Below are 26,161 nucleotides of genomic sequence, written 5' to 3' on the forward strand. Positions count from 1 at the left end.
TTTTCCTTTTTCTCAGTATTAAACACATTTGCATGACAGTCCTAGTTTGTATGTAAATTGTAAGCAATTTGTATAAGTGTGCACTTCTCCTAAGCTAGAATCTGGAGCATATTGATTTCTATGTGTGAGAGGCCTCAACCTGGTACGGTATTTATGGATATCAAGTGCGTAGATTGTTTGTGGCACCTTCTTGGCAAGATGCTGAAGCCATGACAGCTGCTGGATCTGATATGCATTCCAGCCAAGGTGCTAAGAGTGTTATAATTTAGCCATGATTAAAGTCTGTATATAATTTACTTGGTTTGCACAGTCTAAACAGGATGGGGCTTTAGTCTGGAGGCTAGGCCATCTTGGGCATTTCTGCTTCAAATTCATAATCCAGGCATATGTATATCAGTCTGAAATCATCTATAAGGTTACCAGTGTTGCCACCATGCCTCACCCTAAGACACTGAAATACTGCCAAAATTATAGAAAACTGCCTCTTCAGTTTTGCATGAGTTCAAAACAAACGTTCATACTATCTTGCACAATGGTGAGTCCGCTGTGCTCTTACCATGCAGGAGAAGGAATCTTCAAAACCCTGCACACAATCCAGATCCTGCACTTTTCTTTTAAACGTTATGTATGATCTTGTTGGTTCTGAAGTTGGCCTAAGGAAGCTTTTGATCTTTTTGGGTTAAGTTTCGTAAGCTTTTATGAATGACAGATCTGCTAATTAAATCGTACCTGATGGTCAGAGCAAGCGTTACATCTTTGTAGACCACCAGAAAGCAGATCTATTGCTCTCCCCTTGTAAAGGTCATGCTGTTTGCAATCCACAGACCAATGATGTTAGTTTGGATGAGCTCTGGACCACAACTCTTCATGGATTAGAGCCCTCTGCCCCTCCCGTGCTGCAAAATCATTTTGCTAATGGAATGCCACGAATGGGTTCTGAACTGCTGTTTAAAAAAAAAAAAAAAAGAAGAGAAGAGTTATTTGTAGGGAGCAACAGATAATCCATTTTGCCTACACAGACCTGAGAGAGCACCCACTTATGCTATCAAGTGCACCGGAGACACTCTAATCCATAATCCACTCTTCATTTCTGATTGCTTACATCAGGAAATTGCTTGCATCATATGTACAGACCTAGAATAATAACCAAGTAGAAACCAGGCATGCTCAGGCTGCTGCTCCAAATGGCTTGGTATGCAGCGGTGGTGTAACATCAGCGGCTTTTAGCAGTTAATGGAAAACTAATGGTTTCCAGACACAATTGCAAGTACGTGGCTGTCTTCATACAGCAGAACAGGGCTTTTCAACCGGCGGCCCATGGACCGGAAGTGGTCCACGGGTGATTGCAATCCAGCCCACCAATGGCTTTCAAGTAAAAAAAAAAAAAAGAAAAATGAAGAAAAAAATTAATTAAAAAAGGAATAATCAGTGAAAAACCCCTCAGGCAAGAAACTTGGCTGTCAGTTGTAAGTTACTACCAATAGTATTAGTGTAGGTGTTTAACCATATCAAACAGCAAGTCCTGCTTCCTGTTTCTCATAAAAGAGCTATTTTAAGGGAAGTTAATTGGCTACAATATGGAAGAAAAGGAGGGTGTCACTAAAGAGTACAGACACTTCACTCATGGTGCAGAACTGTCTATTTTGCTTCACCCCCCTAACACCCCTACACCAATGAAGAGACGGTTAATGAAGCAACAGGTTAAACTGAAAAAAACAAAAAAAAAACAAATGAACAGTCCCATGAAAACTCAAGCCAAGTAGCACTACAGTATCTCTCAGGAGCTCCCCTTGGGTTGCTACACTACGTGAATGTCTCCATTGTGAGATCAATAAAGCTTATCTTATCTTATGGTGAAACTTTTTTTTTAAAGAGTAAAAGTTGAGCTCACCAAATCAGCTACATCATTTTTTTGTATTAGCTGCAACTTTGTTGTCTACTAGCATTTATTGCACATTCACACCAAATGCATTTTGAGCATCAGGAGCCTCTGGTTTACATGCAAAGTCTATAGTGGGCCTGCGGCACGTTTCAAGCATCAGGAGCAGCACGTTCTGAGCTTTCAAGCATCTGAGCATTTGAAGCTGCAGACACTTGACTTGGAAAATCTGAAATTTTGCAGCTGGACGCAGAGTGTCAACCAATCAGAAAGACTCCTCAATATGATGTAGTGGCAGATTTTTCAATGGGACCGAAGGATCATGATAAAGCTGGGAAGTCAACAATGGAGGACAGCCCATCGTCGCTGCTTTTTCCCATCCTATTATCTATGATCAGTCGAGCTTTCACTACAGAGACAGTAAAGGACCTTACCTGGAGGAGCATTTAGCGAGGAAGTTGGGATCTTGGGTAAGTTATCAAAATTTCTAACACGGTAAATATTACCCTGGATTTGAGGAAAAGAACTGGGTAGCTCCTCCCAACGTGCATCAGAACAGTCTGTCCACACTTTGCTCAGAGCATCCAAGTAGAGGCATTAGACGCCTTTTTGACACTCAAAACACGTTTTTGTGTGAACGCACCATTAGACTCTAAGACTACTCATTGAAATGGAAACAACCATATACCTTTCTGTTTTTGTCTGAAAGGATATGAGATTCATGCATTTTCCTTTCATTTGTGTCTCTATTTTGAACAAGTTGTAAAGTGTACAAAAATGTATACATATTTTTTCACGTTTCTTTTTCATTTTTACATAAATGATGAAAGCATTTCAAACAGTTGTCATTTTTCCTTTGAATTACACATTTCAATTAGTATGACAATTAGTAATTGTCATAATTTATAACATAACTTTAATTGCTGGATGTCCAACCCCTGAGCTGTTGGCCTTTAGCAACTGTGGGCCCCTAAGCAAATGAGTTGAATAGCCCTGCTGTAGCACATTGTTTTCTTGTTTGTGGTGCTGAAGCATAGTTAAAAATTAAAAGATACGTAAATAACTCAAATTGGTGTTCCTTTAAGTTATTTTTCCATGCACCGGGATAGAAAAAAATGGGTAGTGGCTATAAATGTAGTAGTTGCATTATTTTGTAGCAGACCTTTGCGACTCATCTCAAAGGAAATTCAAATCAGCCTTGGGATCCTTTATAAGAAGGTTAAACATGAAAAAAGCTATTTAGTATTTTCATTATTCTGTAGGTTTCTCCACAAAGGTAAAATGGCACTGTGCTGTGTTTAGTTGCATGCAAATTAATGCACCTCATCTTCCCTAAGTATACCTTCCTGTTAAGCCCAGACAGAAGAGAGACCCTGATATTTAAGCCAGACACGGTATTGCTCTTTAAAAGGTTTAATAAAACAAACAGAACCTGGTGCAGACAGGAAAACTCTAAGCTGAAGTGAGCAGAAACCTGATGGTGCCGATGCAGGCTGCTCACAGCAGCAGGTGACAGGCAGAAGGGCTGAGGCTTGGGTCAGTTCTGCAAGGCAGGCGTGGGTCATATACTGGAGGCTGACATAAGCAGAGAAATTCAAAAGGCTAGGAGAGGCTCGAGGTTGTGATATGTCCAGAAAAACAGAAACCCGACAGGGGCAAGGCGTGACAGGGGAATCCAGAAACACGGCATGGAAGGCAAGGACTACTGGACATCCTCTTAGGCTTTCAGAAATCTGGCTACGGCTGACTGTGGAAACGGCAAATATGAAGGCAGGGAAACAAGTGAATGGAGTGAGTGTGATTGCGCTGCCGTTGGAGGAGCACAGGTGCAGCGGTTGATCTTGATTATAAGGTGCAGAGGCACACACATACACCTCCCCTGTGAAATTTTTTTCCATTTTGTCACTTTAAAACCAGAACATGGTCTGGAGTTGAAAGCTACTCGAGGGATTTGAGTTATGCTCTGGTGGACAGTGGGGGTTTGGAGACTGACTTCATCTGCTGGGGCCATCTTGTGGTCCTGGCTGGTTTGCAGGATCACTGGGTTCTGAGCTTTTGGCGGTAGGCTCACCTCACATGGCTGGCCAGGGTCTTCCCACACAAAAGGGGGCTGCCATTCTGTAATTTTTGGGGCTCTCTGGGGGCTCCCTGGTTTCAGTTGGAGTTGTATTGGTGAGGGCATGCTTAGGACTAGGGGGGCCCTGTTGGGGAGATGGCCTCCATGGGGATTTGATGGCATCTCGGGACCCATCCCATCCTCCCTAACATATGCAACACAACACATCAATAGGTCTTGCAATCCCTAGCCAGGACTCAAATTGTAATGCACCTCAGACAAACACATCTGCCCTACGTCTCTGACGCTGTACCTCTTTGACTTAAAGACTGCTTCTCCTGTGCATCACTGATGATTTGCCTCTGTGCTGGGCACGGCTGCCCATGGTTAAAAATGCCAAGACAGAACACGTGGAGAAAAATAAAATGAGGATTGCTTTCCTGATGTTGAAGCATGACAGTGGTAGCATCATGCTGTGGTAATGCCTTTCTTCAGCAGGACAGAGAAGCTAATCCGAGTTGGCACGAAAATGAATGGGACTGAATTGACTAATGGGGTAACAATACAAATGAATGGCAACATTTCCAGATTTTTATTTGTTAAAAAGGACCAGGAGGCATGCGTCATTTTGCATGCAGCTGCGACTGTATTTATTCAGTTTCTTCGCCTAATAATAAATTATAAATTACATGGTCATTGATTCTGGACTGCATTTATCTTAAAACTCTTCATAACCTAAAGAAAGGTTAAAAACAGTATTTGAAAAACAAGTATTGTTTTTCTAATATGTTTTACTTGCTCTCAGCTGTTGTTGACCTCCCAAGCTTTCTCTCCTGTTGCCGTTCTCCTGTTCCAGGTGGTCCAGGTCCCCGTGGAGTCGTGTGAACAGTACGCTACATGTGCTGAGTGCCTCAGTGCTGGTGATCCCCACTGTGGCTGGTGCGTGCTGTACAACATGTGAGTCTGCTCCCTTTATTTTCCTCATACCCCCACCAAAGCAGATGGATTAAAACCACAACGTCACTGTTTACCAAACCGCTTGCAGGGAAAGCTAAGCGAGGTTAAGCCTGTAGTCCCATGATTTGTTCGGTTTGATATAGCACTCTTATTAAAGTCTCTGGACCTCCCCATTATCAACATCTGGCAGGAAAACTAGAAAAGCAGGGAAGTGGTTGCTGGACTTTGTGATCCCTGATAAATAGCGGCATTTAGGAAAGCAGAAGCTGCATGATCTCTAGATTTCATTGTCTGCCAGACGAAAGGACAACGGGTGTTAATGGAGGAAAGAGGGATTAGCCGCGCGGTCACAGCCCGCGTAGGAGATGCACTTTTTACATACCCGTGGAACATTTCGGACCTGATGGAGCAAGCTTTATCTCTTCCATCTTAATTATCTGACCCCAGGTTAGCTTGCATAACAGTTCGATATGGAGCAAAGGGGATTCAGAAGATTAAAAGCGTGCATTTCTGCAGCAGCCGCTGTGTTTGAAGCTGACCTCAGTGAGGGATTTATCCCCGTCTCATCATTTCAAGTCTGCATTTCAGCTATTAATATCTCGATGGTGATCAGCATTATTTGAATTACAGCTCTCACTATCATCAAACTTGGGAAAATGGGGAGATTAACAAAAAATAAAGCTTTTTTAAAATCCAAATTATCTCATTAAATAGCAGTTTTGTTTTTTTTCAAAGCAAATTGTGTCTGCAAATCTCATAACACTTTATTTGAACTAAACCTATCTATGAGCGAGCAGGCTGTTGTTCCCTCCCGTTCCGAAAAGATCCCCCACACTGCAGAGTAAAACCGCTTTGTTTTTCTGTCCTGTTAAATTCAGATTGGGGTCTTTTTCAGCTCTCTGAATGATGCTCACAGTGTCATGTTGACTGCTTTCAGCATCTCACTTTCCCACCCGTGGTGATTTGCACCAAAGCACCTTTCCAACAGAGTGGGCATGGGGTGTTTGTGCACATGTAAAAAGCCTGCAGGAAAAAAAAAAAAGGGAAAAAAAGGGGAACAAATGGTTTGATCAGACAAAAACACAGTGAATGAAAGAAACAAAATAAAAGGCAATGAAAGACAGTCAGAGATGAAAGGTGCCTTTTTTCTTCGACACTTCAGCTGATGAGCGGTCAGAAGGTGATCGGTGCTCTCGTAGCCGTTGTTCGCCTCAAGGAGCAGAGCCAGCAACAGCTGCCGCCGTGTTTCCAATCCACCTTTATAGTGAGCCGTAATTACAGCAAGAGGCCTCAATGCTCTGTGAGTTCTCTCAGGAGGTGTCACCCCCTCAGCTGCATCTGAGCCTGTATTACTCTCCTTTTACTATGCGTTCAAAGAAAGGCATGATGGTTTACAGCCAAAATACTCCCCGGATTTGCTATTAGAAGTCAACTCTACAGCTGATACTTTGGTACTGTGTCTTTTTCCATCGGAAAATGCAGAGACGAACCGTCCACACCATGCACAAGTACACAACAGGGACAAAAAGTATCTTAGCAACTAATCCTCATTTCTAAGAATGGACAAACGGCTTGAAATTTTCAATATCCACTTGTAGTTTAACTGTATGTTCAGTGAGCTTTTGTCTCTTATACAAATCCCTGTGATGCCCTGCTGTGCTGCCCAACCTTTCTCTCATTACTTTTAATTGCATTTTAGGATTTAGGCTTTAAAGCCTATTGCTTTGTAATTTACCATGCTCACTTATCTGTGATGGTAAAATTGACTTGTTTAAGTGACACTGTTTATATCCGTCCATTGTCTTTTGCTTATATGAAATCAAGTTGTGGGGACAAAAGGCCCAGGAGGGAAAACCAGACATCCCTTTTCCCAGCAACGCTCCAACTTATTCTGAGGGATCCCAAAGAAGTCCCCAGGCTTGAAGGGATAAATCATCCCCCTATGCAGCTTTTGGATCTTTTGGGAGAACCTCCAAACTGAGCAGACTTCTTCTAAAGAGAACCCCAAACACTACAAAAACGGAACTTAAAATAAGCAAAATGTTCTTAAAATCCTTGATTTGAGCCGGTAAGTAAGATTATTTGCCAATGGAATAAGACTTTTGCAAATAAAATAGGAACAACTCATCTCCATCACCTTATTTCAAGTACAGGATGTCTAATTATCTTATTTTGGGGGTCAAAATACTCATTCCATTGGCAAATAATCTTTTTTACCTGCTCATATCAAGTACAAATACACTAACTTTAAGAACATTTTACTTATTTTTAGATCCGTTTTTGCAGTGAACTGTGAGAACCTCCCAGATAATTAAGTTACCGACCAATCTGTAAGACGGGGACCAGTGGACCTAAAGAGGAAGCTCAGTTCAGCATTTTATTTCTGGGATTTTGATCTTTCTGGCATGATTCCTCTTTTGAGCATTGGTAAGGGTCGCATCATAGACCTGTAAAAAAAAAAAAAAGAGCTTCACTTGTTGGCTCTGCTCTTTTTTTCCTCCACCATGACACTCGCCCCCAAACCCCCTACCATCGATTTTGACTCCAAGATAATCGGGCCTGAGGCGGAGACTAACCCCAAACCCACAGGGAGTAGTCCACCTTTTTACTTTTGAGGTCACTGGCCTCAGATTTAGAAGAGCAGACTCTGATCCTGGCTGCTTCACACTTGACTGTGGACTGATGCAGTGCAAGTTGAAAGATCATGGCTTAAAGAGGAACGCTCTGAAAGAACCACATCATGTGGAAGATGTAAAGATGAAACCCTGATGATCCCAAACGAATCACCCTCCTTTCGATAGTCATTGAAATACTGTCCATGAACACCGAAAAACAGGAATAGAGAAAGGTTGCAGCCCTGGTGGAGTCCAACCTGAACTGGGAACAAGCTATATACGGATGAAAATGGACTGAGAAGTTATTCTCTGCTGGAAGTGGTGGACTGATGGATGGATGAATGGATGGAGTAACATATTTAACCCATCCATGAGTTTAATTGATGCAGTTGTCAATCAATGAGTGAGAGAATAAGTACAACCTAGAGAGGTCAAGTATATTAAAGGGTCAACGCAGAGACACACAGGACAAATTGACATGTGCTCCCACACCTCAAGGCAATTTAAAGTGCCCAGTTAGCAAAACTTACATGCTTTTGGTTTGGTGGGAGGAGGGCTGACTGAAACCCAAAACATGCACAAAGACACCATGACGACTCCACATGAAAAGTCCTCAGCTGGGAGTAAAACCCATAACCTTCTTACTTTAAGGCAACAGCGTTACCCACGGTTGTGTTGTTGTGATTATCAGCTTTATTTTCATGCTGGCAACAGCTTTTTTACCTGTAATGTGAAGTTCTAATAAGGCAACAATGACGCTTGCTTCAGCGTAAAATAGCGTTAGGCTGTTTTATGGAAGAGAATCCTCTTCCCGTCATAAATGTGCTCTTGATAAGTGGTGATAAATAACAGAGATGTTGAGTTGCTCCATTATGAACACACTAGGGCCCTGCATTGGTCAATACTTACTTTTACTCATGCTTTTCAGATAAACCGTACTCAGTTTTGCTGATATAAAACCATAAAACTGAGCCACACAAACAGTGTATTTTTAGACTTCACGTAATACAATAAACACGCTTAAATAAAAATGCTTTTATTCCACAGGTGTTCAAGGAAAGATCGGTGTCTGAGGGCAGAGGAGAGCTTCCGCTTCACGACTGACATTGAGCGCTGTGTGAAGGTCATTGCTCACCCGGACAGTATCGCTGTGTCAGCACATAGTGTCCCTGTGAGTCTACTTATCGTTCCCACCGATCGCTGCACGGCCACTCCACTTATAATGCTTGTGTTTGTGAGCAATCACCTTGAGTAGCCTCGTAGACGCACGTATACAGTTAAATGTAAGCCCGGCAGAGATTATCTTTGTGAGAGGTGAAGTGCGGCAGGAGTTGTGCTCTCTCTGCGGGGCATCAATTGGATTTGTTTTGGTGTAACTGCATTGGAGTATGGAGGACTGATTTGATAAATGGTAAATTTGGAGAGGAAGCCAGAAGCTGATTGGTTAAGTTCAGCACTAAGATTGGAGAAAGAAAACATGCAATGAAAATAACCAAGCAGCGCTTTTCAAATTGGCTTTTATGCAAACTGTCTTTTTACTCAGTTACGATACACATGCAGTACGTTTTTTTTTTTGTTACTTTATAGTTGGTGTTGTTATTCTCTCTAGCAGTGCACTGTGTCGCTATCAACACATTAAACTTTGCTTTCGCCTTTTCTAGCTCCTGCTGGAGGTGAATAATGTTCCAGACCTTTCTGCTGGAATTACCTGTTCGTTTGGCCAGCAGGCCCAAGCAGAAGGCCACGTCAATGGGAATAGAGTCATGTGTCTCTCGCCAGCCGGGAAGGAAGTTCCGCAGATACCGGAGGGACGAGGTGAGTGCAGATATTAAATTTGGAAACTAGGGTTGCCTTGACATGCTGACCTAACAGAAGTTGTGAGTAATAACTCATTGATATCAATACTTTTGATTGATGCGTAATTGTTATGAATTTATTTGAGTTTTCTCAACTTTTCATTAAAACTTACAACTGTAAAACTGTGTGTGGATGCAGCCCATTGGGTGTGCGATTTTGCATATGTGCATGTATATATGCGCCACTCTAAAACCACAGTAGTGCTTTTCTCCAGTCAGGGCTTGGCTGTGTCTGAGCTACATTTTCAAAACAAACATGGCGGATAAAGCATCTGTCTCACTGTCAAATGACCCAAGGTTTAAGAGTATGCCAACTTTATCAAATCCTGAAGTGGTCTAAAGTATAAAAGTATTTCTTATAAAGGTGTTATTAAAAGGAGAGTTTGCGTTTTCTGTCAGGTTTAGTTGTAGCAGTGCAGCACAGGCACAATGCATTAGGAGCAGCTGAAGAAACAACACTCAACAGCTACAGATGAGCCAACACAAGACCAAGCCCCCATCATTTTTATTAAAGTAGCTGAATGCTCTCTAAAACTAGACACATTATCTTCTAAATTCTCCTCTTAGTAGGTGTTTATGGAATCATTTAGATCAGAGGTCTGGAATCTGCAGCTCCGGAGCCACAAGTGGCTTTTTGGACCTTCCAAGAACCAAGTATTGTTTTTAAATACAGATATAACAACAACTAAAGGTTTTGGCAGTTTTTCAGTTATTCCATGAAATTGCTGCACTGAATTTCCACAACAGAATGACACTAAAAGTACCAATAATATTTTTAACATCAATCTTTAGATACATTTTTCCTTGTTATCAGGTTGTAAACTATGTGCTTTTGTTACATTATTTTGGACTAATATCAATATTCCATTAAAAAAATTTTTTGTCCATCGTCTTTTTTCAAGTTTTTAAAACCTAAGGATTAAAAAACCTGTAGTTTCCCTCAGTAGATATTTATATAAAAAAAGTTGTCCTGGGGCTCTAAACGAGTTTTAATGAAGTGGACCGAGTAAAAAATGGCTTTTTGTATCGTAAAGCTTGCAGACCCCTGATTTAGATGGAGTCAGAACTCAGATAATGCACACATACTAAATACAAATAAAGTTACAATCCCAATTATAGCATATTAAGTATGGAATGTAATAGAAACTGACTTTTTCAGAACTATACTGAGTTCTGTCTTTGTTTACTTCCAATAATAAAGGCTTAATTTAATTTATTTGAAATGGTACATCTATAGTACATATATTTCATACTTTAAATTGGAAAGTTGTTTAAATTATAAAAATAAATGTGAATATTTATTGTAAAAACTAAATCAGAACAAAATAAAAACATTTTTGGGAGGAAAGTTAAGAGTTTTTAGATTGATAGAAAAAATAGTTGATTGATTCTTTTGAAAAGAAAGTTCCTAGTAGCAGCCGTACTGCCTAACATTTTTCTTCTACACCATCTTGAGTTTCCACTCATTTATTAATATTTTGCTTCAAAGGAGACATGCTTTTCTGTGATATTTTTAAAGATCCTTGAAACCTTTTCCTTTGGAATTTCACCATGAAAGTTTTCGTCAGTTTTCGTCCATCAAATAATTTTCAGTCCCTGCTTAACTTTACAAAGGTTACTCACCATTACAAATATATGACCAATGAATCATGTAGACACAGATTGGCTCTCAAACACAAGGAATATTCCAGTGGGGTGTGCATGTAACAAAACCCAGCAACAAAAAGAACAAAAAAAAAGCACTATTATAAATTAGAGCCTAAGGCTGCTAGCACCCTGTGACAAGAAACCTGTCAATTTCCTTTCCCAATCTACTTTTATATAACAAATGTAAAACATAACAGCCTGCCTGGCATTCTAATAATGTTTTTAAACCAAAAAGAGTTTTTCGTAAAGAATTATTCATCTCTCAAGTTCTCTGTTCAGTCTGTGCTCGTTATTCTTTTCTTTTTCATAAATGCATTGGTTTCAGATATTGTTCATATGCAGTAGATAATTTTTAGATGGACGCTTGTCCAGCCTTTTACCTGTTCATTTTTACAACTCCTAATGAATTATTTAACGGATTGTCCAAAGAAAAACTAAAGAATATTTAGAAAGCCTGGAGAACTAAAGATGAAAACTGCTTTGTAAGCTTACAATAAAGTCTGACTGCATGAAGCAAACTATAGTAAAAACCTTTAAGCTCCAGCCTCAAAGCATCCCCTGGTACCAGGGAGGAGTTAAATGTTCTTTTTCTTGGTTCCCTCAGTTAAACATAGACAAATGTGGTATCCACAAAAATGTCAGAACGTTGGCTAAATACTGATAGAAATAATTTCTAGGATCACCAAAGACAGTTAAAACTACAAGCAGTTGAATCAAGAAGTAAACAAAATCTGAAAAATGATATCACCACAAGACTCGCTCCCAGCTCTTTCCCAGATGGCTTCCACATAAACAAGTAATCTGCTGAAAGCATAGATCTCACAGATTCTAAAAATATAAGTTTACCACAATCAACGTATGTAAAAACTCAGCAGCAGAAGAAGACCAGAATAATCACTCGTTTGAAAAACATAATGTAAACACTTACGTTGTTCATTTTCTTATCCACCGTGATACAGACTTATTTGCTGATCAACTTCATCTCCCATTATGCTTTCTAAGGTTTTTTGCTGGCCATTTTATCTCTTTTTTTTAATCCGGTTACAAGGAGTAAAAACAACATCTCTACAGTTGTAGATGTGCCAAAATGTGCCAAAATGTGCCAAACTGTGCGTAAAAGGCAAATATCCTATGCATTTATCTACTAAAACCTCTATAACTTTAGTTTTATTTACATCAGCTGGATCCTTGCACAAAATAATGTCTACAGGTGGATCTAGGGTTTCCAAAGGTTTTTGGCTTTATTCATATTCAATCTGAAAAGTTGTCATATTGCAAAATGAAAAAAAATGGCAAATGGGGAAAAAACCCCTCCTTTTTTCTATATTTTCTGTTTTGTTTCTATATTCCATCTTTCTCTGAAACAATAGCAGTTGCTGTCATACTTACTCCTTACACACATTCATGAGAACGCCTTGGGGCCTAATTAAACCCTTGCCTAGTACTGCAAATAGGGTTGATGCGAATGTAGTGTCACTTTTTACAGACTCAGTCAAAATAGATGTCCTTTTCTATTTAGTGCTTCAACATATTGTAGGTTAGGTGAGGACACACTGCTGTAGAATTTCCTCCAACCATTCGGAGTTATCCTTGAATTGAAGTATTTTCACTGAAGGTTTTCTCATGACAGCAGCAGCATGTCCTTGCAGGATCCTAGACAGCAGGTGGCTCATTGATCTGAGATGATCAAAGATTTACAATTTTCTCTACAATTGTCTTTGGTTTGGCTCTGTTATTCATCCTTTATTCCCCCCCCGTTATTTTCTTCCCCTCTCTTCAATTAAATGTGTTTTTTAACAGACTGGGCCGGTGTGGAGCTTCGCCTGAATTCGAACGAGACGGGTCAAATGGTTGCCAGCACGGAGGTGAAGTTCTACAACTGCAGCACGCATCAGATGTGAGTGCAGCGCCGCCTCCCCTCGCTCCTCTTCCCCCACTTTTGATTCGGTCAATAGATGGAGGAGCACAACTTAATTCAGGGCAATGATGTACTGATGCTTCCAACCCCACTTAAGATTGTGCTGTTAGATAACCTCAGAGTTCAATTTAACTGTCAGGTTTAATTTAGATCAGCATGAAGCATTTGTCATGGCCTGTTTATTTTGACTTTGCTTTAAGTGGCGGCTTCTGCGTTTACCGCTTTACAGATTTAAATACAGCCAACACGTTTTCTTTTAGGTAGTACCAACGTGTGAACGTTGTTTTTCCTTGCAAACCTGCTTTTATAATGTAAATACTTTTGAAAATATTTTATGATTTATTTCTAGAATAGTTTTTATTGTGGGGTAAAAAAACAACAGTTTTTCTCATTGTTGGAGGGCTAGCCTTTGTCTGAATTTCCGTTTTTTTCACCGCTGGGTCTCTGGCCGCAACATAGAGCTGCAGATATGATTTATTTGCCATCAGTTTTAAAATAAGAGGAACTAAAGAAGGTTTTTACTAATCATAAAGCCACACTGTAGCACAATTTGTTCTACTCCGGCAAACGCGACAGACTCCTCTTTTGCTTAATCTAGGGACAGAGTGCATTTATCCGGACAAATAAAGTTTAGAAATGTTCTATCTTAAAATGCATCCGCCAGCAGTAATATCACGGGTGTGTTGGTACAACGATTTTGTACCATAGATATCTGCTACGGTAGACACAAATGTAGCAAACAAATACAGCGATGTTTTATCGGAACAACCTGTGCAATGCAACTTCAAAAAGTGACACGATTTTTTTCCCAACAGCAATAAAGTATTGACTTACCTCTACATTTAAGAAGAAGTTAATTACCTTAAATAACATCAAGCTGAATGTAAACGTCTCTGGTGTCTTGTTCTGGCCTCAGCTGTCTGTCCCTCTCCTGCTCTGTGTTCATATGTTAATCAGTGGATCCCATCCACCTGTGATCTTCTGCCAGCTCCTCATTAAGTCAACTTCCTACGCCTGCTTCTGTGCCTTTCTATACCGAGGCTTCACAAACAGCTGATGCCAGACTATTGAAAGCCATTCTGTGAGTAGATGTCCAGCGGCCCTTGTTTGTCTAGCCAAGTTTTGACCACGATCAAGCTTTTGGGTTCCTTGTGTCATCTTGCCCTTGTTGGACACCTCATCTGCCTTCTGTTTCCTGGACATCGACCTGGACTTTACGTCGAGCACGAACCTTGCTAAGCCCTTGAGATCTGTAAGCAACCCTGCCACAGAGGGCATGCCCAGAGTTGCCAAAGAGCGCCTACCCAATGTCGCCCCAAAACATCTACCCAGGATCAGTCTGTCTTTACTTGCGCCGAGGTTCCGTTCATCATCTTAAATAAACGTTTTAAAACACAACAAGTAAAGGAGGAAAAAAAAAAAACATTCAACCAGTCCAAAACGCTGCACAGCATGTGGAGATGCTACAACACTGGTACTGTGCCGAGGAACAGTCCCACAGAGGGACTTCCCCACAGAAGCGCTTTTATGGTGTATGTAAGTGGATCTCGGAGACTGGATTGTCTAAATATCAAAACCTCTCCAAGATGATTTAAACCTTTTTTATTCTACGTTAGCACAATATTATTGCTGTGATGGACTGAGTCCAGGGTCACCTCCTCAGGTATAGACAATGGATGTATGGATAATATTATAGACAAACATCCTAATCAAGATTTATCATTTTCAGATGGTTTTATTGCTGTGTAATCCAAGTCAGTCAATGGCTCTACTCCCTTAACTTTCTTAATTAGAAACATCAAACCAAAAATACAGTCCACCCATTAAGGACCTCTGTTTTTTGACTTCTTGATTGAAGCGAACCGGAAACGTACACTCCAAACCGGGATTTTTGTGCCCTACCACACAAGATTAAGGCCATATATTTTCATGCACAAATATGGATCTTTTAATTTCTCCTTTTTTTTTTGTTGAGACCCAAACCACATTTATCTTTTTGTGTGTTGAAATGATCGCTACTGGGATTGACCGGTTTCAGAGAGACCAGGACCCAAAAATCAGCCTGATCAGTGCACCTCTAGCAGCATAGTGCTCGGTCAGACAGGACGCATGCAAATTCAGTTGCCATGACAAAATTAAGCCTTAGTTTGATTATGAGGAATCAATTTGAGGATATCACTTTGGATTTTAGTTTTTCTAAAATCAATTTGAGATTCTACTGCAGTAAACCTTTATTGCCTGACTGTTAGAAACTGCTTCTCGAAGGCTGGCATTCTCCTAGGGCTGCTAAATGGATAAGCATTAGACTCACAAACCCCCCCGCTGACCTAAGTTTGTCTCAGGGGAGCCTGCCGGAGAAAATCGTGAGACCCTGTGTTTTTTTTTTTTTGTCCTTCTTTAGTGCCTCGAGGGCAGGTAAAACCATGTAAATTAAAGAGCACTTTATTTAAATGCCAACCAATATAAGCTCCCTAACTGGGCCGGGAAGCTGTTTTGACTATGAGGCCATTTTGCAAATGTCAACTGTATTAATCACAACAGTAAACTATGACAAGAGGATGGCGTTGTGCATAACAATTACAAGCAGGAACAATAGCGGATCTCATTAGGATGATAGTTAATTAGTTGGACGTGTCGCTTTTAAAAGACTCCTCGCAAGCAAGCAACTTTCTAGGTTTAGTCCAGCGGTCAGATCACAACGCTGAAAGGTCACACTGAAGACCTTTCTTACCATGTATTCTCGGCGCCACCTTGCCCTGCTGACATCGCTATAGCACTTTGCTGACTGCCTTGTAGCGTAATTGAAGAATAAGAGTTCTCTGAAGGAGAGTGCTTTTTTTGGATTGACTGGGAATTAGTCCACTATGTACACACATTTCATTAATTCACTTTAACTAAAACAAATGCCTCAACATACCCATAATAAGCCATTAGAGGGGAACAGTTGGATGCTCATCACATCTGCTCCACACCAATATGGCCTCCATTAGCTACGGGGTGACCCTGCGTACTCGTGTGATTAATATTTCACACCAAACATGCTCCTAACACTGCACCTCCTTTCCCATCTCCCTCTCTGCTACCGTCACCTCAACATCACATCAGCCTCCATAATTAATTATCCACTGTTTGCAGTAGCCCTGCCAGTCCACTTCCATAGCAGGCATACACAGCCCCTCCCATCCCTCGCAACACATTATTCCCCCTTGTGTAGCAATTTTTAAAATGTCCATCCTAGCCTTGGGCAGCTAATTGTTATCAAAATTAAATGATGGCTTATGTCGTTCTCGTGGCAGCACACCATTAAATATTTTAGCTTTCAGGTAAACAGAAGATAAATTAGAAGATATGCTGTTTTATTTTTAGACATTTTTTTTTCTCCAGTGAAATTTGTCTTTAAACTGTCTCATGTTTGCTGTTTAATCCCGTTGGCTGAGGTCGTTTCGGAACGACTTTAATCCACATTTGACCATTTGCTAGAGGCACCAGAATCAGAGCCAAGGATGTTGCACAATTCTGCCCCGCCATGTTTAACCAATTTTTACACTATCAGGTGAATGGTTTAAATAAAATGATCACCTGAAAATGGGGAAAATGATGATGCTGTAAACAAAAATTATCATTTGAATATAGTGCCCGTTAACATTATAGATTTACTGTTTGCTGCAAAATCACAAACGCACGTTTAAATTTTTAGGAAAAACAAACCTTTCAGTACAGTGACGAGTTAAAAAAATAGAGCCATGTCAAGAAATTTCAACATATTTCAATTTTTTAAGTCAGAGGTGCCATACTTATTGATAAGTCTAGAAACTCATATTAAAGAATTTTTTTTTGTATTCTATACTTTACTTTTTTTTAACTTGATATAGGCATCTATAATAAAACCACTCTTGACTCTCTTGACTATAGGCATCTTTATTAAGTGTTTTCTAGTATCGTATTTACTGACTTTCCAGAAAAAAATACTAAAACAGCACCTCCAGAAGCTGGAAGTTAAACAAAAACTCAGAGGCTGGTGTGAAGCCCTGAGCGAAGTATACAACTGATAACTGTATAAAAGGTCGAAAAGTTGGCCCTTACATCGAGGTTACTAAAACCTCAATGTAAGATTCAAATTTTGATTTACATTTGAAACATATTAAACACATCTGCAAGATTATCTTGTCCATTGCTCTCTTAATATATATATATATATATATATATATATATATATATATATATATATATATATATATATAGATAGATAGATAGATAGATAGATAGATAGATAGATAGATAGATAGATAGATAGATAGATAGATAGATAGATAGATAGATATGTGTGTGTGTGTGTCTGTGTATTGTTTCCTCTCTTGCAATACACTGCAATATACTTTTTTTCTTTACAGGGAACAAACTAAAATCAGCCAAAGATTTCAATAAAACAACAAAAAACGTACAAAAACCGCAGCCCTGGTTGTGATGGGACAAAGGAAACATGAACGCATCGGCACAATCCTTCACTGGCTGACCCTCTACCGCTCAGGAAGAAATACGATGAGTCCCTGCTACCCACCAATACATACACTGCAATGCTCCATTCAAACTAAAAAAAAACTCCCTGCTCCTCAGTCATCAACATGATCTCTCCGTTGAACAAACTCACACCATCTCCACCCTTCCCCCTCGGACTCCACTACACACCATTGCCGACTGGGCCTTCCGCTCTGTTGCTCCTTGTCTGTGGAACGCTCCACTCGACTATCTGAGGATGCCAAAGACTGTTACACGTTTTCTTTGCTTCCTTTTCTTGATATTCTAATCCTGCTGCTGTTGGCGCTTGTTTAAATTCCCCTTGCTCACTTTTTCCTCCCGTAGGACTTTCAGATTTTAAAAAGTAAAGTACATTACAAATGTAATAAATCGTTATCATTATTACTGTTGTTTACAGTTAAGCCAAAATTAGTCATACCCCTGGGAGGTTTAGATTTAAAGTAATTTTGTATTCAACCATGAAACTTTTTTCTGGTTGGAAATAAGATGAGTATCAGTTTTGAAAAAAATAAATAAACCTAGCATTGCAGATAGATAACTGGTGCAGCCAGAATAAATGCCTTTAGTAAAGCAACAACCTGGGGTGCACAGGTCTCCTTCTACAGCTACAGCTGCACATAGCGGGGCATCAATAATAATCCCTTAGAACTGCAAAATATCAGCATTTTACTTACTAAAACTCTTGATTATTTTTCTACAACATCCCTCCTCCTTTTTATTCCTCGACAAGAGTTTATTTACTCTGTTGAACAGATTGTCTGTGTGTTTTAGTCCCATCAAGAAGTTATTTGCTCTCTTCATCCTAGCTGATGCTGAACGTCTAGCCTGCCCTGTCATAATTCGCTTTGACACCTGTGCCCCTTATTCAGCGCAGGACCAGCGCGAGCTGCGCCGCGTTACTCACGCCTGTCGACTCATCCACCATAACAGAGACAAACGGCGTTTTAATAACTTCCCTTCTGGTCTCTTCTCCCATCACTTTTCGTTTTGTGTTTTTCCCCGACATCCCATTAGACACTCTGTTGGTGGAGGGGTGGAAATGTAAATCCGTGTTGCTCCCAGCAGTGGGACACAGAAGCTCCACATAATTTTCTCCGGCACTTTCCTCGTGTCTTTGAAATGAAAATTCCCGCTTTCCCTCCAAAAATTGACAGTCTATCGTTGTAAAAAATCCCCTATTGTTCTTTACCTTTTAGCTGTGGAGCTGCTCTCTCAGCTGCAGATTTCCCCAAAGGTTTTGGAAAGCCCCGCTGCTTGTTAGAGTCTGACAGTGTTTTGGTGTCTTGTTGCCGCCTTGGTTTGGCAAGTCAAATTTACAAGCCTTGTGTGGCTCCAAACACCATGTCGATCAGTGGCACATAACAAGCACTCCCAACAATACAATTTGCAGTGTTCCTCTGTACCTGTGAGCCGAGGTACTGCTGGTAGTTAAAGGACAGAAAGTGGCCAAAAAAAAAAACAAAAAAACTTTTTCATTGTTGTGATAGGCTGGCTAGCTTTGGAGTTGCACAACCTGTCTTAACAATGTCCAGCTTGTCTTGAAAAGTCTGCCCTGGTAACTTTTATTCGTGAGTTCTCAAGCACAAGAAAATCCATCTAGTTTCGCTCCCATCTCAGCTTTTCTGGCCAATCACGTCGCATAATTGCGGTTTAAGGCGGGACATACCAGCTGTGACAAAAGCAAGAGGTGCCTTGACAAGCGTACCTGCTTGTGGTTTCTCATGGAGCCTGTTGCTTACATTTTCGTTTGATACTATAAAGATATTCTATCTTTAAGATTCACCTTTTCCTTTCTTAAACTTTTATGTATGTTTTTAAGTCAGTTTTGACAGGATCTAAAGGTACTACACTTTTTTTCCCAGTCACATACCATGCTTTGTTGATTCGAGACAAAAATGCGATGTAAAAAAAATATAAAAAATAAAAAGATATAATGTTTGCTGCCAGATTTCTGCACTTAACTCTGATCACTTAAGCGTGTCCATGTATGAACTTGTTTCTTTTTTCTGTTCAAACTTTTGACTTGCTGACGGTCAAAGAACATTTTCTCCATTCATGTACCGCCAGCCTTTACAGCCCTTCTCCTTCATCTGCTTCGTTCTCTTGAAGACAAGAGGACATGTCGTTCATCTAGGACTGGTCTTCCCAAGTCAGAAAATGACAGCAACTAATCTTTATTGCTTAAAGTTGCTGATATCTGCAGCAATTTAAATAAAAAAATAATAAAACCCCTTATTGACAGCTTACCTTGACAGCCCTCACAGCATGGAGGATGTTAAGGATGTTAATCTTTAAGGCTGTGCTAGAAAAATGTAGGAAACAGTGGAATCGCAAGGCCAAGTCTCCATAACAGCAATAAACTTAAGTGTTTTTATACATATCTTTAGTAAGGTTGCTAATAATTGTGAAGGGGAATGTATATTGTCAAGCTAAAGTTACCATGTATCTAACGAGCAGACTACAAATCCTTGATGCTACATAGTCATGTGGTACAGGGATTAAGCTGTTCAAAGCTTACTTTGAATGCAGAAGATTTGTCCAATAAGCTTTGTTTCTCATGGTCATATTTTATCACCTCCAAAAAAAAAAAAAAAAAAAAAAAAAAAAGACATTCAGGCTCTGTGAATATAACTCATCAGGAAAGAAATCCCTTCAGAGACCGCTTCATAACATGAGTCTGCTTACCGACGGTTTAAAGATGCACATATTTGTTTGCAGTATAAGGTAATGTGTGGTTATTTCTTCCCGCAGGTGTCTGTCGTGTGTAAACAGCACATTCCGCTGCCATTGGTGTAAATACCGCAACCTTTGCACTCACGACCCGAGCAGCTGTTCTTTCCAGGAAGGAAGAGTCAACGCTTCTGAGGTGCAAACACACAGAAATACTGTGGCTGATTTAAGCAGTGCTTTCAAGAGTACCATTAATCTACCGAAATGTGACACTTTTACCTTGGAACTGAGCAACTGTGGCTCCACAACAAAGAATCAACAAGATTAAAAGCTTAGAGCCGTGTTTGTGACTATGGGAGGTCAGAAGGGGACGGTTCTGAGCTGGTAATAACACTGCCAAACATGATATTGTTGAGCAGATCTAGTTTTTGTGATCTTAGTTTTCAGAATAGTACAGCTGATACATCTCTTGTTGTAGGCTCATACAGAGTTTTAAAGGGTAAACCAAATCTGCACTTATGAAAGATCATTACTTATCACACTGCATAAATCCACATACAAAGTGAGTTATATTTATACTGATACTTTAGCCCCATGCAGCCTTTTAATCCCTGTTCTACATCGGTCTCTATGCTTATGTAACAGGGCACAAGCTTGCAAAAAACACGTCATTCATTTATGTGGGAAAGGTTTTTGCAAATGCAGGGCATTGATTTCCGGTCCCTTACAGCTGAAAGGAGGTATTTTATTCAAACAATATGATGCAACAGTTGTTGTTTTTGTCACAAAATAAATCAGACTAAACATTTCCTGTTTTAGAACAGTTCTGATTTTTAAATGTAATTATATGAACCGAATGCCAAAATAATAGGATAAATAATTGTTTCAGAGATAAAACTAATGAGTCGGCGAAGATGCTGGCTGAACCTGGTAAGAGAGTGCCATCAGTCGCAGCAAAACAAATCTTGTACCAAAATGAGCTGAAAGGCCACTCGGAGAAGAAGAAGCCAGTACTCAAAAAGCAACATCCCAAAGTCAGATTACAGTTTGTAATCACACTAACAAATAATAATCTTATAGGAGCAATAAGTGATATTTCACCACTAGGTGGGGCATCACCCTTCAGAGGAACATGTCTAGTAAAGGAGTAAGAAACTCCTAACTTTATAATGCTGTTAGCAAGAGAAAGTTTTGGTCCGCTGGGCGCGCCCTTCGGCATTTTTTGTTATGCAACACTGCTCTAGCGGTGGCATTTTACAGGCAGGGAGGGGCTACGCCCTGAGTGGAGGCTGTTCACACATACATGGACGCTCAGCCGACCCGGCTATGTAAACCAGAGACTGGAGAACAACACAGAGAGATGGTGTGCGACCTCATACCATACGCCAGGGCTCACCAACTCTTTTTGAAACTGAGAGCTACTTCCTCGTACGAAGGGCTACCAGTACTGTCTAGAAATGTCAGAGCTCACCTTAACTTTATGTAAAATAAACACATTTTCCATGCCTTGATATAGATAATTGTTATTTTTTAAATCTATATAGATGCAAGTGTGATTAAACAAGAAGAGTAACAGAATAAAATAAAGATTTAGATGCAGCTCACTGCTCTAGGCGATCCAAAAACATACCTTTAGTTCTTCACAAAACTATTGTTTAGTTTTCTCCATCTAAAATAATGAAATTTCTCTTATTGCTCCTTTAATGTTTGGAGACATGTTCTGTGGTAAGATCAAACCAAAATGAAAGTTTTAGTTTTAGATTAAGAACAAAAAATGAGGAAGCCTGAGAACACCCTTTCAACAAAGCCGTCGTTTGGAGAGGCCCTCACAAAGCTCAGCTTCCATGGAACGTTTGTGGGCGGAGCGTAAAAGGCGCGTCTCTGCAGGGCAGCCTTCAACCCTGACTCAGTTGTCAACAGTAATGGGATAAAATTCCAGACAAACTTTTGTGAAAAGATTTGACCCAAGTCATAAAAAAGACTGTCATTTCTTTTCCTGTTCAGTAAAAATAAATGATTTTGGTAACCTTACCTAACCTAAAACAGAAAAGTTCAGCCTGGTTTACTGTCAAACAGGGAGAAAAAGATGTTTTTTTCTTCTGTGTATGTTGTTATACAGCAACAATGTGTGTAGGAATGTTTATTAATTCATCATATTTTTTATTTTTTGCTCTCACAGGACTGCCCTCAGCTCCTCAACTCTGGGGAAATTCTCATTCCAGCTGGCGAGGTCCGGCCAATCACCCTGAGGGCCCGCAACCTCCCTCAGCCGCAGTCGGGCCAGCGGGGCTATGAGTGCGTGGTGAACGTACAGGGTGTCAGCCACCGTGTCACGGCGCTGCGCTTCAACAGCACCAGCGTTCAGTGCCAGAACAGCTCGGTATGACCCCGAACACGCTCGGTGGGAGTCCCTCAGCTGTCAAGCAGGAGACAGCGCCTGAGATGCTCTGTTGTCACGCTGTGCATGGTGTATCAGCATCAGTGAGGTTTGCCTTAGATGTGCACCACAGAGGCAAGAAAGGGGAGGAAAGGAAAAAGTTGAAGTAATAAGGAAAAGTGCAAAATATGAGAAGAACAAAATCATTTTTTATTTTATTTCTGAATCTTATAAAAGCAACTCAGAGGCATCATGGTTCCGGAGGCACCTCGTAGATTCCTCTGGATTATTTATTTTTTTTCCTACGTAAGGCCAATCAGGGTAAATTTCAAAGCACAGCATATACTGCAGCCCCTGTGACAGTGTATGAAAAGGCCATTTTCCTCAGATTCGGATGATTGGTCACCCCAGCCAAGGTTTGTGTCCCTACATGTCATAGAGGAGCGGAGCAGACAACCATAGCCGAAAATGACAGATGGTTAAAAGCCTCGTCTCTCCGCTGCCCTTTCATCCTTTGATTTTCCCCATTCTGTCTCTCTGTGTCTCCTTATATTCTCTATCCTCTGTCTCCGTTTGACTTTTCTCTCGCTCCCTGCTTCCATTTTCAAGCCTATCTCGGGTTTTTCTGCCTTTCAGTACATGTACGAGGGTGTGAAGATCAGTGACCTGGCGGTGGACCTCTCCATTGTATGGAACGGCAACTTCATCATCGACAATCCCGAGAAGATTAAAGGTGCCTCTGCCATCCATCACTGCCAAGCCAGAGGAGTGTAAAGCGCTCAATCCACAGGCGGTATATAGTTTATAGGGAGCGCTACAAGGCTACCAAAAGGCCTTGAGAGAAAGTTCACTATTTCAGTAGGATTTATCAAAGAGCGCCAGATCACTTCTGTGCCCAGAGGTGCAATGAGTGAATCTTCATATTTGCTTCATCTCCTTTCATTTTTTTTCTGTCAGTCACTTTTAAAGAGAAATATATTTTAATATTTGATGTATTCATGACACCCGGATCGAATTGTGGCCATGAATTATAATATTGCGGATGTTTAAGTCACTTTAAATGGGCTCACTGTAGTGAGCTGAAAAGAAGTTTGAAGTTTCTTGACCAATTTTCCTAAAAATTAGGCCTTGCTGAAAAAACATTTTTTTTTACCCATTAACATGTTCACATTTTGCCATGTTACAACCACAAACTAAAATATATTTATTGGGACATGGTGACCCACATGACAGGCTGGGCAAGGAAAGCATTGCTAAGAGAAGCAGTCAAGAGGCCTATGGTAACTTTGGAGGAGCTGCAGAGATCCAGAGTGCAGGTGGAGCGATCTGCGAACACGACTGCTATTAGTTGTGTACTAACCAAACCTGGCTTTTATGAAAAAGTGGCAATAGAAAAAGCCATTTTTAAAAGAAAGCCTTATGAAGTCTGATTGGAAGTGCTCCACCAGACATGTGGTGGAGCTCTGGTTACATTTACTCAGTTACATTTACTTGAGTAACTTTTTGAACAAAATGTACTTTTAGGAGTAGTTTTACTGCGCTGTACTTTTTACTTTCACTTGAGTCATATCATTACTCAAGTATTGCTACTCTTACATACTTGAGTAAAATTTCTGGATACTCTACCTATTGATAAGATAAGATAAGATAAGATAGGCTTTATTGATCTCACATTGGAGAAATTCACATTGTGAGTAACTTCATGAATAAAGAACAGTTTCAAAACTTGTTTTAACCAAAAATGCACCACAGAGACAAAAACCTAGAGTTTATGTTAAAGTGAGACTTCTTATTCGTACACAAACTTTATTTTACGTAATTTTCTGTCCGCTGGAGGTCAAATGAACGTACAGTAAACCGTAGTAATTGTCATTGTCTTTTTAGTGTATATACATTAGCTGCTGTAAGTACTGCTTTCAAGTTTAATGTTGAAAATAAAAGATTTAGAAAAGTATTTATTCTGCCTTCTTCTGAATTAGATATTTTTCTTCTTATATTTTGTTCTTTTTTGTCTTACCGGAATTTGCACATAACCTTACCTTATTGTCTGTCCGATTGCATCATTTTTAAATATCAAATCATCAGCTGCTATGATTAGTTACTCAGTACTTGAGTAATTTCTTGTCTGACCACTTTTTACTTTTACTTGAGTAAAAATCGATTGAAGTAGTGCCACTCTTACTTGAGTACAATTTTTGGCTACTCCACCCACCTTTGCATACTGAAAACAGGATCTTCACGGCAGCATCAGTGTGTTTTTATAAACTATAAAGATGGAGGAAGCTAAATAAAAGCCATTGTTTTCCTCACACTTTACAACTATGAGTTACTTTGTGTTAGAGTCTGACAAATAAATCCCAGTAAAAAAAACAAAAGTTTGTGGTTTGAACATGAAATAAATTAAGAATAAAAAAATCAAGGGGTGTGAATATCTTTGCGGGGTAATATATTACAATATGTTTTGTCAATTGGGTATATTTTTTATTGTTTGCCATCAATTTGTTTTGTGTCAATAGGTTTTTTTTTAAGCAGATAAAACTCTCTAAATGAAGTACCATTCCTTGGCTACCATTAACTAAAAAAGGTTGTTGTTCTTGCATATTGTCCTGCAGTGCATCTATACAAGTGCAGCGCCCAGCGGGACAGCTGCGGCATGTGTCTGCGGGCTGAAAGGAAGTTCCAGTGTGGCTGGTGCAGCGGCGAGGGCCGATGCACCATGAGGCAGCACTGTCCCCCCATCTCCCCTTACGCCAGCAGATGGCTGGACCTTTCTGCCAGGAATGTGAAGTGTACCAACCCACGCATTACAGAGGTTTGTTGCTCTCAGGTTTTAGGAGCTCATGCAGACACGACATGTGTGCAGCTTTACCGGTGTTGGTGAATTACAATTTTTTTCTATCATCAGCTTAATGGGTTCCCGTGTGTTTTTTTCGCAGCTGCTTTTCAGTCCACTTGCACTTGATAAAAAAAAATAAAAATTCAATTTATTTTTTTCCTTTAGTGATTCTTACCTTCTGAAATTGGCAAAACCAACTCTTAATAACACCTCTTGGCATGAGTGCGGTTTGCTCAGGAAGTTTTAAACCACGGGAGGAAGTTAGAAAAGGGCTTTTAGGGGGGCTTCGAACACGTCAAATTCAGTGAAAAAGAGTTTCTGAGAAATAAAGGTTATTGTTGAGAAATGTATTTTACCTCCAGGGCTGGCTAAAGATCTGGCAGCGGGAACAGACAGATTAATGCGCTACGAAACTCTAAAGCGCCGTGGCAGTTTTGAATTGTGTCTTAATGTGGTCCGAAAGAAGACGATTGAAAGAAATCTCAACTTTTCAGGTGCATAAAGAGTAATCCTCTCCATATGAAAATGTTAAATTGTAGAAATACTTTAGGATGAATGTTTCATAAAAGTATCTAAAAAAATGGAAAAAAGCTCTAATTCTAAGGTTTTGCCTTAGTCAGTTGTACTATATTGGAAAAACCTTCCAGTACATCATGTCATTGTGTAGCAGCCTGGGCTTTCAGCTGCAACAAAACTCAGAAATTCTTACTTCCAACCTTCCCAGTCAAATGTCTGTTTACCTGAGACTATCTGACATTTTGTTCCATGCCCGCTGAATACCTTAAGTTCTTGACAGCTTATGAATTCAGTCTGT

At 40.1% G+C, this 26,161-nt stretch overlaps 1 protein-coding gene across 1 annotated transcript in view; it reads left to right on the forward strand.

Moving 5' to 3' along the window:
• The window catches only part of LOC118561052 (plexin-A2-like), a gene marked incomplete at both ends in the record, with an annotated part of 60,503 nt that overhangs the window by 9,777 nt on the left and 24,565 nt on the right, over positions 1-26,161 (forward strand). The window contains 8 exons of the mRNA XM_036132803.1: positions 4,792-4,892; positions 8,555-8,678; positions 9,169-9,322; positions 12,811-12,907; positions 20,216-20,330; positions 22,314-22,514; positions 23,148-23,244; positions 25,124-25,323. Coding sequence (XP_035988696.1) covers positions 4,792-4,892; positions 8,555-8,678; positions 9,169-9,322; positions 12,811-12,907; positions 20,216-20,330; positions 22,314-22,514; positions 23,148-23,244; positions 25,124-25,323 — 1,089 coding nt within the window. The remainder of the gene's footprint in view (positions 1-4,791; positions 4,893-8,554; positions 8,679-9,168; positions 9,323-12,810; positions 12,908-20,215; positions 20,331-22,313; positions 22,515-23,147; positions 23,245-25,123; positions 25,324-26,161) is intronic.

The sequence above is a fragment of the Fundulus heteroclitus genome, unplaced genomic scaffold, assembly GCF_011125445.2.
Source record: "Fundulus heteroclitus isolate FHET01 unplaced genomic scaffold, MU-UCD_Fhet_4.1 scaffold_543, whole genome shotgun sequence".
NCBI classification, from domain to species: Eukaryota; Metazoa; Chordata; class Actinopteri; order Cyprinodontiformes; family Fundulidae; genus Fundulus; species Fundulus heteroclitus.